Raw genomic sequence first — 14,181 nt, 5'->3', positions numbered from 1 at the left:
TTTTCCACAATACCGGGCATTTTCTTCGTATTGCTTCTCGCAAGCGGCGCATAACTCTAAGATAATTCTTCTTATTAAACGTATGACCATGTGATAAGAATTCTTGATGAACTACGCCACAGTAATCGTAGAAAACAGTGAGCAAAACTTTGATATTAGATGGAACTTTGAGTGCTTTTTTTGGTCAGGACCATTGGGATGACTGAACTTTGGTTTCGATGTCATAACCATATAGCCAAGATTCGTCACCAGTTATGACACATTAGAGCAAATCTGGATCGCCGTTGACGTCATTCAACAATTTCTAAGCGATGCTCATGCGACGAGTTTTTTGCTCAAAATTCAGCAATTTTGGAACGAACTTTGCTGTCTTGCTGCTTTCATGTCCTGAATTGACTTTATCAGGTGATGCGACCCCATGCTTGCCAACTGCCTTAAAATAATGACATTTGCTAATAAATAAATAACCTATCTTTCCAAGTTCTTTTTTGGTAAATGAAAAACTGATTTCCAGAATACGGCCGGAAAGAGATTTCCAGTCTTCCTATATGAAGTTGGGGCTCCAGAATGAAGAATCAGTTAGGAAGAAAAAGAGGATGGTCTGTCTCAATTATGTCCCAAAAATGAAAAGGCAGAAGGAACTCAGAAAGATAGGTTATTTATTCATTAGCAAATGTCAAATTGTCAAAATTTTACCGCATATGGCAACCATGGGGTCGTTCACTTAATAAGGTCAATTCACGAAAAATTGCAAGGCTTGAGTCAATCGATATGCCAACATCTTCAGCAAGTTCTCCAATAGTGATTTGGTGATTTTCCAGAACCATCCAGGCCATATTCTAGGCCAGTGTACCAACAGAAAACATTGAAAATCGCTAATATGTACGTAGCCGCGAAATTTGAAAATCACTTTATTTTGAATAGATCTAGTATGCACCTGTCATATTTGTAAGTATTTCTGTTTTCTGTATAGTTCAACTCAATATTGTTCTGTTCATGTACTGTATTTGTCTCCATATTCTTATTTCATACAGTTGTTAATTTAATATTCCATTTGTCCATTTTACTTTGAAAGACTTTGCCAATAAGATGTTCATATTTTTTCCTAATAAGAGCATATTTTAATTTGATCTGATAGTTTTTCACGGATGTTCTTCGAGATAACATTTCTGCTTATATATATCGCATATTGCAAATTTGAACTTGTAACATTTTCAAAATGTAGTAATACTGTAATGCAAGTACGTAAATTGTAAAACTTGGAAGAGGATTGTCTTCAAAGCAGATACAGATACTCCTTGCTCTTTTTACCAGTAGGTGATATTGTTATTAAAAATAAAACACTTATAATGGAAATGATTTATTAACAAATAAATATAAACAGTTGTGAATCATAAAGAAAGAACAATTTCTCGTTTCATAAAATCTTTGCGCTTGCAGCAAATGAATTACAAAAACCATATACAATTTATTAATATGATGGAATGGGCCGTAACTTGATGAAAATCCATTTCTAGAGTATTCAAAAAACACTTTGTGAGATTTTAATTTTCACTAAACAGTTATACAAAAAGGCAACACGTATTTCGCCATATAATGGCTTCTTCGGTCGTGTCTTTGCTAACTATATTCAATATATAAATAAAAGTGTTTTTTGAATACGTTATAAAATTTATATTTCAAATATAGATTAATGAAATTACAAATACCATTTCCAATATCTTTTTTCTTGCTTTTTTTTGATTGAATACAAATTGATCTGTTTAAAATCTGTTTTTCAGTTAACCAGCTGTCGCATGCCTACGAACAACAACCCTCAGAAGTCGAAACTTGAGCGAGCTAAGGATTAACGAGGTCTTACCTTTTAACGCATGATTCCTAATAGAGTATTTTCATTTTTATATCAAATAGAGTAATCTATTTGACCACTTTATATACAAAATTACATTTATGGTAAGTCATATATACTATATACAATAGGTATTATGTCAGACACTTGAAATGAGCAATGTCTCTAGATTAAAGAAATGAATTCTACAATACAGATTTTTCATTCATAAGCTTTCGAGCTTTGGTATTTTCACTGTGTAATTTTCTTCTTGTTCATCAATTGTATGTTTTCCATTTACTTTGATATTTACATCAGGTAATTTTGCCTCATCAATGCTTTCTATTAAGCTGTCTAATTGTTTCTCAATCGCCAAACTATCTTCTTCACTAAGTGAGACGATTTTCACTAAGCTTGAAATATATTCTGCTTTACTTATCAAGTTATCATTATTTTGAGAGTCGAATTCAATTTTTATTATTTCAATTTGTTCATTGTGTCCATATTGAGGTTCGAACTTATTTTTTTTTTTTTTTGTTATTCTTCCGATTTGTTCGTCATGCCCGTGGTGGGTTTTCCAATATTTGACGGTTATTAGTGTTTCTCCATCAATTTCTGTTGTTGTTACTTCCAATCTCGAGGGGCAAGCCTTGTCTATTTTATTACTAACGATTGATTTAGCTCCAATATGTTTGGCTTTACTCTTAGCGGAATAGGAGCGATGACAGTTATAAAATATTCTATTGCTTCCATTTTTCAATTGATAACCTGCAGAATCTTGGGTATATAAGGACATCGTACTGTGTTGAATTTCATCTTTCCATTCCTCAAAACCTAAAGATAAAAAATCATTAATCCAATATTTAAATAGAATGAATTTTCACCATAGTAATTAACCTACCAGCAATTGAATTAAAAGTTAATTCTTCATATTCCACATGAACATCATGTTGTTCTAATAAATGTTCTCGCAATTTTTTATAATTCATGAACTCTTCATTACATATCTTATGTGGACATAATATCCTTATCTTTCTAACTGCCCCAATGTTCAAGTAATCCCCCTCGTCATCGGTAAGGTGATTTTGGCGAATATGTCGAAGTAATGAGGACAGGTAAGAAAAATGTTTAGCACAAACACTGCATTCAAATTTAGGTACTGGTTTCGATATAGATTCTAGCGGCTCTATCTGATGAAATTTTCGTAAATGACGATATAAGTTTTTTTTTTCGGTGAATTCTGTATCGCAAACTGAACATTTACTGCTAGCAGAGTCCATTACTATTCACTCATCCGTCTGTGATTATTTACTAATACTAATAAATAATATGGTACTACTTACTGTCTTTGTATATAGGTTAGTCTATGTCCAAAGATACTGAAGAAGAATAGCTTCTTATTTCTGTCTTAGGGTATGTAAAAGTCGCGTTCCATGAATTCTCTCTCTGTAAAAATAGTTTTAAATTTATATATGGAAACGAAATAGTGGCGCCATCTTCCAATCTTCCATAGAAAAGTTTAACTTATCATTACTCATTTAGATGAACATAGACAAAATCTTTGTATATAGACTCCATATACAAAGAGAAAACTGTAAATGTGTAGTGATGTTGTCATAAGTTGTTGAAAGTTTTTCACTTTGAATATTGGTCGACAACTTTCTGGATTGGCCATATTGAATAAAATTATCTTTTCTCTTCTTTGCAATAAATACTCTTAGAAATTCTCTCGCTCTGCATCAGATCATGATGAGTGCTGAGTAGAACAAAATCAATCGCAACTGAGAACTGAGACAAGAGGCACACCGGCCTGCTAATTACGTATTGACGGAAAAGAACCGCTTTGAAACAATACCATAGTTTTCTCTGTACAATTGCTAGGCGAACCTAACTCGTTAAGTCAGTCTTACACCACATTCTCTGTTTTCAAATTTTTCATTCTAAATATCGTAAGAGTTGTATGAAAGCAAAAAAGGGCTAACGATTCCATGTTTCCATTTCTGACTTCAAACTTGGCAGTCAAGTTTCAACTGTTATGAATCGTTCGTGAAAATTGAAATGACGGACTGTATGCGCACTAAAAAAAACAATCCCATTGTCTCGCGCTTTGGAGTGACAGTTCTGATTGTTGACTCTTTTATGATTGAGGTTGGAGCACTACACTTCATCATATATGTTAAAACTACAACACAATTTTTGACAGTATCCCATCTGAAACTATGGGAGTCTGATTCCAACTGTCATGAAACATTAATTACATTTCTTCTTACTAAACAATAATTTTGAGACATGGAACGTAAAACTACTTCTATTTCCAACCTGAAAAATACTAACTCAGCCGCATCAAAGAAATCAAAGTCACGAAGTTTAGTGAGAATTTATTATATAACCTATACTATTTATAATATCCAAAGTATTCCATTGTGCGTCATCAATGTTTTCCAGATTGAACGGAATATTTTATATTCCCTTCACTATCAATAGATGAAGAAGAAGCGCTGAAAGCTCCTTGTGGCCCTTGAGCTGCTCCAGAAACCTCCACGCCCGTTCCTTTGTCCTCTCCAAATCGACTGAAGAGAACCGGTCTGTGGAAAAACAGAGAGTTATGGTCAATAATCAATGCTTCTACTGAAGGAAAGAAATTGATGCTTTGGAAATTAGATAAAATGCAATAAAAAAGAAGCGAGAAATTTGTTAGATTACAAACTTTTGAAAACTGACAATTTCCTCGTCACATTACCAATTTCAGTGGAGTACATTTATGCTCACTTATTTCCAAGTATTTTTATTCCCTCTATTGTTTTAGAATGAACTGTTAGTTCGAAGACTATGTGTGATGTTTGAGAACAATATTGAAGTAGGTAAATTGTTAAGGCTCACTTGCCGATGAAAATAGTTAATACATGACTGTAATGAATATACTCATTACTCATCTGTGATTGGCCTTGGAGATGGTTGTGTTACTGTGGTTGGTTCAGAGTTATGAGTTATATAAATCATTTTAATCACTTACTCAACACAAAACAGTCCTATCGTTCATTACCCAAAAAGACATACTTCATCCTTTTTTTCAAATAGGTCTCACAAAATTGATTCGGCTGCACAATTTCCATGAAAACATGTTTAGTGAATAGATGTTTGATATAAATGGGACCTCTGGTGTAAAATGAATTTCATCAATAAATCGAATTACTGTCATTGAGGTTGTCTGTGGATTTATTCGATTTTGGCATACTACTATTAGTACCTAATACGGACGGAAGTTTTGCAACCATGCAAACTACAATTACCATAAGAACTATAGAACCCATGAAGTTTCTCTGTCACAGAACTATAACTTACAGTTATAGTTCCGTGGTGTCTGCTGAAGTATTCTGTGGTATGATTGATTCTATGATTCATAATATAACTTTATGAGTTCTGTGTCACGAACACAAAATTCCAGAAAATAATTCTGTAATCACCAATTACAGGTACGAGTTAAGCTACTGAATACATTTGTTGTGTAAACCTCTGAAATTTTTATTGTTCAAGAGACTATGAAATTCGAAAACAGATATTTTTATTTTACCCACAAATTTTTCATAAATACATTGAAATTGAACACTCTAGCAAAAAACTATGTCAGATTTGTCAAAAACTACTAGGAACGTGTTTACACCTGAACACCTTTTGTATAGTGAAACACGTGTTCTGGTTTCCTGAACTACTCAGTGATAATTTCACAATAAAGTGTTCCTTTGATGAAAACAGTATTTTCAAAAATTCAGCCTAATAATGGTTACTCAATAATTTCATGTTGTGTTATTTAGTTTATAAAATAACATCATCACATCAATAAACTTTTCAAATTTTTTTATTATGATTCATAATAACTCACCCCCGTCCTCCCACCCCTTGTCCTGCACCGAGTCCCCCAGCGTGTCCTTGATTTCCATATCCACTTCCAGTTCCAGAAGAACTACTTGAACTGGAACTGGCAAAAGAATGAGCTCCCCCTTTGGCGCCCCCCGAACCCCCACCAAATCCAGCTGGAAAATTCTGGGCGAAATTGGTGAAGTCAGGGAAGACTAGGCCTGGATCGAAATCTGGAAAGTAAAACATCTATATTGAAAAATTGTGGTAATTTTGTTACCTTTTATTTCCAACTTTTATATACTGACTGACAAGTAGTATATCAAAAAGGTTTTTTGTCTCCAAACATTGTTTCTTACCCCCGAAGTAAGGCACTCCTCCTCCTGCGCCAGCAGAAGAACCCGCGCTGGCGTGAGATGAAGCACTTGCTCCACTTCCCCCACCTGCTCCGTAACCTCTGCGGAATCTCAATAAAGGTTTAAGTATATCTCGCCGAGTCCTAATAGGCACAATGTCTGATCTGTGACCTTCGTGGTCGATTACGTAGAATGATTTAGGGATGTACTGACCTGAAACTGAAGTGAGTCGATGTAGTTAGTACTGGAGAGCGAGGAGGACGGACAAGAACAATTACGACTTGAAGAATAATGATGACTTTCGCACTATCTCATTGAAAACTTCGACTGTTCTTATTGTTCTAACGAGTTAAATAATAGTTATGTCTGTTTACATTATTTGTGAAAATATGTGGTTTCATGAATAAAACATACATTGTGAACCCCTGCTATTGAACATGTTTATTATTAACTTGTATAAATCAATGTTTTTCTAAAATATATTCCTGTATAGTATCTTTTGAATAAGGATAGTGAAACCTTTAACTATCAAACGTTTCACCAAAATTGGTATCATTTAAGTCTACCAGAAAAATATTCTAGAAACGAATGATGAGTTTTTGATTAAAACAGAGTTTGCAAGATTTTATCTTTCTCTTTCTAATGATTGATGTGAGACCACTTTCTGTTCTAGGAAATTATTTGAAGGAGTTTCAGGAAACTCAATAACTAACGGGTCTCACTGATCTCCTGATTTGAATCCTCCACATAAAAATTAGGTGATTTCCAATCTAACCTCAGTTTTCTTGACTGTTTTGACGATCTTTGCAATATCTTAAAAATGTTTTGAATTTGCGTAGGTCGACATTGACATTTTTCCATTTATTCATTATCCATTTCGAGAACATTTAGGTATGCATATCAAAAAAGTTATAACGATGCTCATGTTCAATTACTCAAAATAATATATTGTACATAAAAAAACATGTGTGAACAGATTCACGAAAATCACAAGCTTTCTTCACATATAATATAAAATACACAGTATTTAAAGTAACACTATATAGTTTCAATATTTTCTTCTTCTTAAGTGTTACTTAAAAATAAATTATCATGGATTATAATCAATCCGCAAAGTTCAACATATATCCGAATGAAAATTCGAGTGAAGCAAATAGAAGGCATAATTTGCAATTGCAGAATCAAGAAAAAAGTCTAAATCAAAATAATCTGCTTTTCTTGACATTCTTGAAATTGGAACAAAATTAATATAATGAAAAACCCGACAAATCCACCTTCTGTAGATCCGAGTAATTCAAAGAAAACGTGTAGTATGCAATCGCTGGTATATTTTTGAGTAATTTTTTGGCAAAATACCTGATAAAGATTGATTTTTGGAATCCCGAGATTTTGGTGAAATTGATTCTGTAGAACTTTTTTCAAAAAAGACTAATTATTGGATGTATCGGCTTTTGCATGAAACCATAAATTTTAGCGGTGTTTACTTAAAATTTTACCCAAAAAAAACATGAGTTATGCTTGAAGAAGCTATTGATAGTGAAATACGTGACGCGGTTTTTGTAAAACCCTTATAGTGAAAATCATAGAATAAACTCTATTTTATTAGTTTTTTAAATATGGATTTTCATCAAGTATCAGCCAGTTCTATTCAATTAAAAAAACATCTTTTATTAACACATTTAATATTGCTCATGGGAATATTGTTTAGTAATAATAACAACACAAATATTTTGAATATATTTCACCGTTATTTTCCATATTATTATGCACTTTTATAAATTAGTTAAAGCGAAATTCGGTTTTGTCAAAGAATACAAAGCCCATAGAAGCTCACAAGTGGAATTTTCATGTCACTTAAAGTTTGAGTACTTACTCTGTCCACCAGAGGGCGATGACAGTACAATGCCAGCTTTGTATATAGGGTTAGTCTATATACAAAGCTTCTACCTTTGTATTTAGTCTTTATACCAAAATTCTATGGGCTTTGTATTATTTGGTTTTGTTCACTCAACAATACGTTTATAGCTTGCGCTACTACACAAGAGGTGACAGTGCAATACAACACAACAATAACGATTTATCGGGTTTTGTTTAAAACGGGAAACTTCATATACGATTTTGTATGTATGAACAGAGAGATCCTCGCCGGAGTGCCACAGGGGGCCGTGCTCTCTCCGACGCTGTATTCGCTCTATACCAGCGACCTGCCTAGGTCCGAAAGAGTGAAGATATCCCTGTACGCCGATGACACGGCTCTTCTCTCATCTTCCATGGGACGAGAGCTCGGCGTCGTCTACATGCAACGAGCATTGGACGACCTCGAGCGCTGGTACCTCGATTGGAAGATCCGAGTAAACCCGGAAAAGACTCAGGCGATAACCATGGGAAGATTACTATCTTCTTCGGCCAGAAAAGTGAGAATCTCTGGAAGGGAGATTGACTGGCAAGTGCGGGTAAAGTACCTCGGCCTTTTGATAGACCGTAGGCTCACTTGGAACCCGCACATTACGTACGTCAAATCTAAGATCGAGGGTCGGATAGCCAGTCTGTACCCTCTGATCAATAGAAAGTCAAAGATGAGTTTAAAGAACAAAATTACGATCTACAACGCGATGTTCAAGCCTGTCATTATGTACGCTTCAGGCGTCTGGGGACAAGCGGCTCCGTCCAACATTTCCATTTTGGAAAGGTTGCAAAATAAGTTAATAAGGATGATTGTGAATGCTCCTTGGTTCGTGCGGAATGAAGCCATCCGCAGAGATTTGCAGCTGCCTTCCATTCGGCAGTCCATTCAGTCGAGGAATGAGAGAGTTTTCGAAAAAACGGAAACTCATGAAAACCCGTTAGTTAGGGAAGCCACAGATTATGCTGTAGACGACCCCTCCCGATATAGAAGGCCCCGACACTCTGTCGAATGAGGCCCTCATGTCCCCCGTTAAAGGATGAATAACTTTTTCATCCATCCCACCCCAGCCAGGTAGGGGTATCCCGTGAAGGGCGACACTGATGTCTAAGGACTTCATGCCGTCATCTATCAGTTGTGTACCCATTGGCCCCTCTCAAGGCCAATAATCAGCCAAAAGGGTAGGGGAGCTGGTCTCCAAACCTGGACGAAATCAGGATGACTCGTCACGATTTTGTATGACATACATCTGATTTTACTCGAGTCTAAATTCATGTATCGACAAAAAGCTTTTCAATTAATATAAATCGATGTCCAACTCGTTTTTCACAAAAAGTGTATTTATTGGGTTTTGCGTGATTGCTCCACAATTCTAATATCACTTCAAAATGACCACCCCATCTCAAATGTTAATTTAAACCTTATGTTTTATGTATATCATGTCATGTGTATATTTAAATGAATGAAAATCACCAAGGTGAAAATGAAATTCATCAGTTATTTATGATAATTTTAATTATCTCTAATAATTAATTACAATATTCTCTGTTACTAACGAGTAAAACAATAGGAAGGCTACTTATTATCGCAATTATGTATAGTGATGATGGAGGTGAAATAACTGAAATAGACAAAGAATTATTTATTATCCGGGGATCCCCTGTACCTCAATCAACAAAGAAAACAAGGAAATGTTTCCCTTTTTTGTTTTAATGCACTGTATTCAGCACAACTGATGCGTGCATAATATGACTTGTTTCCAGAGAATAATTATTGACACGGGGCCAGGAGAAGAGTAACACACCCTGTATCTCGGCAATATCCTGTTCGCCAATCAATTAAAATTAAATCAAGTAGGCAATAATAAAACAGAAGGAAACAACAAAAAGCTCTCAAAACAATTAGGAACACGGCCAATACATTAATATCAATGAATAAACAAGTTTAATTTTTAACAAGGCGGTTTTGTTCGATTGTTTACCGAGAATATTAATTATTAAATTGCACTTAGGTATTGTTGAAATCATCGACCATTTTACACTCAATTCCGTGATTTGTCTGAATGAACCAAGGTCATATGCGTCGACCTGAGAGGAAATACCCAAAAATTTAATATATTGACAATGGGTAATGGCTGAATAAACAGATGACTGGTGTAAAATTAATGGATGATTTTTGAAGAGGGTTACTTATAGTACAGTGAAATTTAATAAGAAAATGCTCTACGATAAAAGTGTCTTTTACGCTCTACAGCGTGACCCGTTTGAAATGGAAGCACAAAAATATATATATATATTAGGGAGTGCGTTAGGATCAGTGCTTTGTACAGCCCTACACATTATCTTGTTGGGAGTACTGGATGGGACAGCCCTGATGAAGGTAACCTGATAGGTTTACATAAGAGGATAATACATTCCTTTGTGTGGAAAGTGGAAAATATGTTTAAGTGAGTCAGTCTGAAACTGACGTTGTTGTTGGATAGACTAATACATATTATAAAGTAGGTGGTGTTATGAGTGTTTTCATCGTTGTTAGCCAGTGAGGCATTCCTAACATATATTTTTCAACAGATTGGAATCTTTTTATTTTTCTTTAGATAGGCATTCGGGAAGTCTACTAGAAAAGCAACTTTTATAAAACGAGTCATCGTTTTAAGGGGCAACTTTTATTATTTTTCAATGTTAAAAAATTATATTAGCGTTTTTTTAATTCGACCAGACCACTAGATTCACGTGTTTTTATTTATTGCACGACTTGGGATACAAACAGAGTAAATCCAAAAATATCATCATTTTACATTTGAAAGATGTGAGTAAACAATATATAAACACTAAGTACATTACACTATAGTTACGAATCTGAGAAAAAATTAAATAAACGATATACGAAGAACTAATTATAAATGAAAATAGACTTCACGCAGTTATTAAATGTAATATACCCCTCACACGTTGTCAATAATATTTTGACGGCTCCTCAATATATTGACGAGACTTCAATAAAAATCAAATTGATTTTATTTTTTTCAATATTATTGCCATCACTATTATTGTTTCAGATTAATTCTTACACGTTCAATATATTGATCAATATCGATATTGCTTCAATAATATTGACCGTGTAAGATAGCCTTAAGGAAGGGTAACCTCAGTTTTTCAATATCCATGCAACAACTACTGAAGGATCTGACAATTCCGCATAAAGGAAAGTCTTACCAGCATTGTTTTTTCTAATTGGTGTATCAAGATGTATTCAATGAAATTTTTGTTAACAACTATGGACAATTGACACGATCATTGAATATTTTGTACAACATTAATATATCTGACATTTTTCTCCTATCGAAAGAAATGTCTGTTTTAGGGCTAATTGTTTGACAAATTTATTTTGAGCACTTTCAATTGTCAGTTGGGAAATCGTATATTGTAGACTCCAACAACAGATGCAAAGTTCAAGCGACCATATATGTGAGAATAATTCAGATTTACCTGAGTTTTTGCATTGCTGAAATGTCTTGTTTTTCTGATAATGAATCCCAATAAACGATTACACAGTGACATATTAATGGTTTTCGCTATGTGAGATTTAAAAATCATTTTGGAATCCATTATAATTCCTGAATCGCTTACTTCATTTACTGTTTTAATTTCTGCAAATGCATCAAGGATATTTTGCAATCTCTCACAGTTTAACACCTTACAAAACTTCAACTGAAGTCAGAAGCCATCAAATAGGGCCTCGGTCATACAAGGCCCACTCATGAATAGATATTCTATTAACTGGCAAAAAAAACATCCTGCAATATATGTGAGACAGACCTCTCAGTAAAACACGTATCAGTCTGATCTTCCTCTTGATAATACGAAACTGACGTTATTATCTATTAAGGTCAGCAGATTCCACTCGTAATTCAGAAGAGACTGCAATTTCAAGATGAGTATACTTCAAACTGAAGCTTTTCATTTTAAAACTTCTCAATAGAGTTTATTGTGTGATTTTCACTAGTAAGGGTTTAACAAAAACCGCCACACTTGTTTCGCCATACAATAGCTTTCTCGAGCGTTATAATAAGTTAATAACATATTATTAACGCTGGAGAAAGCTTTAGTTTTAAGTTTAGCGAAACACGTGGCGCGGCTTTTGTAAAACCCTTTATAGTGAAAATCATACAATAAACTGTATTAAGGGTTTCAATATGGATTTTCATCAAGTATCGTCCAATTTTATTCAACTATTCAAAGCTTTTCATTTTTATTTATGATTAAAATATCGTTTTCGAATCAGTCTGAGAGACTACATTCGTTTTTCAAAATTTTTGTAAGTTAAATTTATATTGCGGATCACTCTGTAGACATATGTGAAAAATCGATGTTTTGGGTCAAGCAAACTTTATCAAAGTTTGTTTGAAGGTAATTGACAATGTTTATATAATATCAGACAATGGAAGTCCGAACGAATAAAACTTCATTGAGTTCTAACTTTTCCAATAAACTCTCTCCACTTACGGACTTAATAAGTTCATTCATAATTCCTCTCATATACTCTCCCTTGCATTGATTTCAAAGCTTTGGTTTATATTTTTTTTGTCAAAACTTTACACAAGCTTAAAAGGGCCATCTAAATTTCATCATCAAATGTCGAATTATTCCTCAGGTGTTAAACTATTTTCCCGAGATACAACAAAAATACGACTTCGTAAAGTGAATTTTCCAACTTCCCCAAAACAAAACAAAATTACTCACATGCCCAAGTCGCCCCCACAAACGCTAACACCAAGTACACCGTCACAGCCATAGCGATGTTCTCAAAGAGCCAACTCGAATGAAACTACTGAAAATGGTTATAAACAATTTATACTCGAGCTTGCACCGGTGTATTTTTATACAGTTACCTGCGATCACTCAGTTTGCAGAACAAAAAATTGATTGCTTACGTAATAGATCGTTTTATTCAAATCATTTTTTCTGGTCGAATTCAATTTCATCTTCGATTACTTTCATTTGTTCTGAGAAGCTGCGGTGAATATATTAATATATTGTTTATGGACTGGCAAAATAGAATTATCTCATCGTTAAAGCAGAGATGATTGAGATCCTGGAAATGCCGAGTTTAATGCTTAGATGGAGGATGTTAGTTTGTTGTAGACAAGAGATGGTTTAAACTGATAAGATATATAGATAGATCCATTGTACTTTTTTTTTATTAACTTACGAGTGTCAGAAATAACATATTAGGTTTATTGGCTCAAAAATAAAAAGTTGAAATGGAAATAGTAATGAAACGTAGATTTCACAAAAAGTTGAAAGAAGCATAGCTAGCTAAAACAAATTAAATGATAAACGAGGAGGAGGTTAGATTTTATAAAAAAAGTATAAGATTTTATTTAATAAAATTTCACAAGGCCGCCTGTGAGAGTTCCAAGAAAACAAAAACATTGGTAGGGAGGTATGTATTTCTTTCCCATTTGTATATGAAATTTATATACGTGGATTGTTCAAAAATAGGGTGAATGTTCAAATTTCGCGGCTACGTAAATTCGATTAGCGACCATGTTTAGTTTGTTGGTGAGAGGTCTTGAAGTTAGAAGTGTTCGGCGGTTTTTTGCTATCGAAAAAAAGGATCGAAACATTTGCATCAGATTTTGTGTAGAAAATGGAATTAACTGCTCAAACCACTTGACAGTGGAATATGATGATTGTATTCTGAGTCAAAAGAATATTTACAAGTGGTACACAGAATGTCGAGAAAATGTGAATGATAACGCTCGCATTGGAGGCCCCATCACATCAACAACAATGGAAAGGCCATGCAATTCTTTTGGAAATTTTGGGCATGAAGCGTGTGGCAGCGAAATTCGTTCAAAAATTACTGAATTTTTACCATAAAACACATGAGCATCGCTCAGGAATTATTGAATGACGTCAACAAAAAAACCTGCAATATCGGGCTAATTGTAACGAACCTTTTTCCTGAAGTACGAAAAATCACTCACTAGCAGCGCTAGTAGTTCGGTAGGGACAAACACTGCCTAATCCTCATATATGAACATATGACAAAGAACAATTAAAAAAGAATGTTTTTAACAGAAGAAGATGTTCTTGGAGGAAAACTAAAATTTGGCTGTATCAGATAGTTGGACGTTTTTAAGATTCAATGGCTTTCTCAAGGAGAAACCCAAGTAATTTATTTTATTTGCATTCAGTTTCAGTTGGTTTCTGTCACACCAAGTAACCATAGCG

General features: G+C 34.2%; 2 protein-coding genes and 1 long non-coding RNA gene across 3 annotated transcripts; 1 reads left to right on the top strand and 2 right to left on the bottom strand.

Moving 5' to 3' along the window:
• The first annotated feature begins 434 nt into the window (after window positions 1-434).
• Window positions 435-1,844, top strand: LOC111504708 (uncharacterized). Its single transcript, XR_002722039.2, has 2 exons — window positions 435-948; window positions 1,782-1,844. It is a non-coding gene; the product is annotated as an uncharacterized lncRNA (long non-coding RNA).
• Window positions 1,845-1,963: 119 nt separating this feature from the next.
• Window positions 1,964-3,108, bottom strand: LOC111504707 (uncharacterized). Its single transcript, XM_023159387.2, has 2 exons — window positions 2,730-3,108; window positions 1,964-2,662 (listed from the first exon to the last, which is right to left on the bottom strand). Exons 1-2 carry the CDS (start codon window positions 3,106-3,108, stop codon window positions 2,055-2,057), a joined length of 987 nt encoding a protein of 328 aa, XP_023015155.2. The 3' UTR covers window positions 1,964-2,054.
• Window positions 3,109-4,193: 1,085 nt separating this feature from the next.
• LOC111504709 (uncharacterized) lies at window positions 4,194-12,778 on the bottom strand. The gene is made up of 4 exons (XM_023159388.2): window positions 12,685-12,778; window positions 6,043-6,258; window positions 5,709-5,916; window positions 4,194-4,413 (listed from the first exon to the last, which is right to left on the bottom strand). The coding sequence occupies exons 1-4, from the start codon at window positions 12,734-12,736 to the stop codon at window positions 4,260-4,262; spliced, it is 630 nt and encodes a 209-aa protein (XP_023015156.2). The 5' UTR covers window positions 12,737-12,778; the 3' UTR covers window positions 4,194-4,259.
• Window positions 12,779-14,181: the final 1,403 nt, after the last annotated feature.

Source organism: Leptinotarsa decemlineata, unplaced genomic scaffold, assembly GCF_025532065.1.
Source record: "Leptinotarsa decemlineata unplaced genomic scaffold, Ldec_3_MD MMD2_tig00002082_RagTag_RagTag, whole genome shotgun sequence".
Lineage (NCBI taxonomy): Eukaryota > Metazoa > Arthropoda > Insecta > Coleoptera > Chrysomelidae > Leptinotarsa > Leptinotarsa decemlineata.
This window is presented reverse-complemented; position numbering and strand designations above follow the sequence as displayed.

Bases quoted from the DNA above. Each gene is read 5' to 3' on its own strand.
- LOC111504707 (XM_023159387.2), bottom strand. From the start codon at position 3,108: ATGGACTCTGCTAGCAGTAAATGTTCAGTTTGCGATACAGAATTCACC. The intron at 2,663-2,729 runs GTAGGTTAATTA...TTTTATCTTTAG, and splicing joins AACTTTTAATTCAATTGCTG to GTTTTGAGGAATGGAAAGAT.
- LOC111504709 (XM_023159388.2), bottom strand. From the start codon at position 12,736: ATGGCTGTGACGGTGTACTTGGTGTTAGCGTTTGTGGGGGCGACTTGG. The intron at 6,259-12,684 runs GTGAGTAATTTT...GACTCACTTCAG, and splicing joins TGTGGGGGCGACTTGGGCAT to TTTCAGGTCAGTACATCCCT. The intron at 4,414-5,708 runs GTGAGTTATTAT...GTTTTTCCACAG, and splicing joins CAAGGGGTGGGAGGACGGGG to ACCGGTTCTCTTCAGTCGAT.